At 36.9% G+C, this 3448-nt stretch overlaps 1 protein-coding gene across 1 annotated transcript; it reads right to left on the reverse strand.

Moving 5' to 3' along the window:
• Positions 1–675: 675 nt before the first annotated feature.
• Positions 676–2122, reverse strand: LOC131147220 (protein WUSCHEL-like). Its single transcript, XM_058096982.1, has 2 exons — positions 1768–2122; positions 676–938 (listed from the first exon to the last, which is right to left on the reverse strand). Exons 1-2 carry the CDS (start codon positions 2120–2122, stop codon positions 676–678), a joined length of 618 nt encoding a protein of 205 aa, XP_057952965.1.
• Between the last annotated feature and the right edge of the window lie 1326 nt (positions 2123–3448).

Genomic DNA, 3448 nt, shown 5'->3' on the forward strand with positions numbered 1-3448 from the left:
TATAACAATATAGCAATATTACTAATAAAATATAGATAACAATAATAATATAGTCAATATAAATATATATGTACATACATGCATATATATATATATATATATATATATTAACACTAATCAATAAAATAATTGTGTATATGTGTGAGTGTGTGTTGTCTATGTGTGCACAGTGTGCGTGTGTTTGCAGAGGGGCTTACAGAGGTCGGCCGAACTGGTGCAACTCGTGTTGGGGTGGTCTCGGATCTGTGGCCTGGCAGCAGTGTACAATGGTTGCTGTGGTTTTGGAGTTGGCCAGAGATGGTGTGACAGATGATGGCCGCCGGTGCTGCTCGTGTCGGCGGGTTGTCATGGTTGTGTTGTCGAGATTGGAGGAGGCAAACGGTGGTCGAGGTCTTGTTGCCGGAACCCAAGGTGGCCGGAGCAGAGGTTGGGATACCCGGCGTTGCAGTAGAGGGCCTCGGCTGGAATTGGAGGTGGTGGCCGAGAAGCAGATTAGGAGGGGAGAATAGAAGCTGGCTGGGCTGGTTTTCCGGAGGAGGAAGAAAAGAAGATGGAGGCTAGGCTTATCAACAGAGAGGCTATCGTGGCTGTGTGTTGGGGAGCTGGTAGGAGGTCTTCGAGTCTGTGCTAGAGAATAGCTGGTGTCTGCTGCAACTTGAAGACGACTGTTGGGGCTCACGAGTGGTTTGGCAGCCAGACAGTGGTGGCAGTTGTGTTGCTTGAGGAGTTGTGGAGAGGGAGGTCTCGGTTCTGTTGCTGGTTCATGGAGGAGAATTGTGAAGGGAGAGGGTGGAGCTGGGCTGGGTGGTTGCCAAAGAGCAGCTGGGTGGCCGTGAGGGTTGTGTGGGTAGGGAGAGGGTGAAGTTGGGCTGGGTGGTTGCCAGAGGGCTGCTGGGTGGCTGTGAGGCGAGAAGAGCTGCAGGGTGGCCGTGAGGCGGCTGAGAATTTCGGGAAGAAGGGTGAGGAGCAGTTGGAGGAGAGGGTGCGAGGGCTGTTGAGGGAGAGAACGAGAGAGGCGAGAGAATTGTTTTTTTTGGTTTGTTTTTCTTTTTCTTCCACCCCCCGCCTCCCTTTTGGCTGTTGAGAATGCAGCCTATAAATAGGCTTCCATCCCCCAAAACCCTAATGAAAATAATAATAATAATAATAATAATAATAATAATAATAATAATAATAATAATAATAAATAATAATGATAACAAAATAATAATAATAATAATAATAATAATAATAAAGATAATAAAAATACTAATAATAATAATAATAATAATAATGATAAAAAAAATAAATAATAATAATAATAATAATAATAATAATAATAGTGGTAAAAATATAGTGGTAAAAATAATAATGATAATAATAATAATAATAAATAAATAAATAATAGTGATAACAATAAATTACTTATAATAATATAGGAAAATAAATAATAATAATAATAATAATAATAATAAAATAATAGTAATAATAATAAATTACTTATATCAATATAGGAAAATAATTAATAATAATAATAATAGTGAAAATAAAAATAATAATAATAATAATATAAATAACAAGAATAAAAATCATAGTAATAATAATAATAATAATAATAATAATAATAATAATAATGAAATAATAGTGATAATAAAATAATAATAATAAAAAAAAGGTAATAACAATAATAATAATACAATGAGAAATGACCCCTTGTTCTATTTGGCTAGGGCAAAAATAGGGTGTCTATAAATGGCATCCGTGCATATATATATATGTAAGACTTACATGCAGCAGGGTTGGAAGGATTGATCATGTTAGGGTACTTGTCGTGAAAGGCAATAGTACTGTTGTTTCCAACAGTAAGAGCAGATGATGATCTTTGCATGGGGATGTGATCAGTAGTAGTGGTGAGTCTCTTCTTCTGCCTCTCACGAGCCTTGCGGTTCTGAAACCAATATAACACATTTGTGCCTTCGATCTTACCGCACTGCCTCAGCCTGGCTATGATCCACCGGATCTGATCAATGGTTGGGGACCTAACTCCGTTGTTGTAGTAGAGTTCCTTGAGCATCCTAATCTGGTCAGGCGTGGGAGCCCATCTTGTGGTACCACTACTGCTTCTCTGCTGCTTGCGCACCATTATTCTACTACTCCCACAGCTGCCCCCGACTTGATAATGAGTGTAGCTTGTTGCTTGAGGGGATGCTTATAATGACTCTTAATGAGTGGTTAAAGGTGTCGCAACGTCCCGGGAGCGCGTGTGCCCTGGGCGGCGAAATAAAAATTAATTTTAATATTTTCAGGAAAAATGGGAATGTTGGAGTCGTCACTAACCTTTAGTGCTGTTAGAACACATGATTACTACCCCGTTAGGGGTAGAACGGGTCTATGTTACCAGAGTTAGGCTCGGGAGTTCGGTTACGCGGGGGGAAGGTACGAGCACCCCCTACGCGCCCGTTCTTATGAACGGTGCCTAATTGATTTAGAATTATCCCTAAGTTAATTTAAAAAGTCTTTAAATTACTCCTTTTATGAATTTATAAATACACATGAAAAATAAATTAATGTAATATATACATATATATTCCCTCAGAGCTTAAGGTACGTGATGCCCGAAGGCTCATACCCCCGCAATAAAATCATAGGGATGATATACACACGAAAATAAATAATACTATAAAATAATAAAAATAAATATCATAATACATAATACAAAATATGAATATACCCAAGAATAAAAAATACTAAGAATATTTAATATTGGAAATAATAGGCAGTAATGATAATGGTAACATATTACTATAATGACAATCCTATGCTAATTATATTACATTAATGATACAGCCCGATATTATGATAACAATACATAATAATATCACAACACTACTACATAAATAATAATATTACAATAAATATATAACACGCGCTCATAACGCATAATCATAATAACACTGTCTTAATAATAATACAATCCTAGCTTAACAATAATAACACATTAATAATATAATGGTAGTAATAATACCATAGTAATTCAATACATAATAATAATAATAATATTAATAATAATAACAACAACAACAACTATATGCCATGTATACTATATTATGATAAATCACTATAATACCTAAAAACATATCCTAATAGTAAACCAACCTAATGGATAGTAATGATATACACATCATAATAATAATAATAATCTCTCTCTCTCTCTCTCTCTCTCTCCTCTCTCTTCTCTCTCTCTCTCTCTTATTAGTTCTCAGTTTTGTGGAAGGAAGGCCAATTATATCAACCTCAGATTGCCAAAAATTGCCACTTCACATGCTACCAATCAGAACAATGTTAAATAATGGCTCATCTACCTCTCCCTTGGACTTTTCTCCCCCCCCACTCAAATCTGCTTCCCCCTTCCCTCTCCCCTTCCCCTTTCCCTCTCTCTCATCCCTCCTTCTCTTCATTCGTCCTACCC

This window comes from Malania oleifera, unplaced genomic scaffold, assembly GCF_029873635.1.
Source record: "Malania oleifera isolate guangnan ecotype guangnan unplaced genomic scaffold, ASM2987363v1 ctg583, whole genome shotgun sequence".
NCBI classification, from domain to species: Eukaryota; Viridiplantae; Streptophyta; class Magnoliopsida; order Santalales; family Ximeniaceae; genus Malania; species Malania oleifera.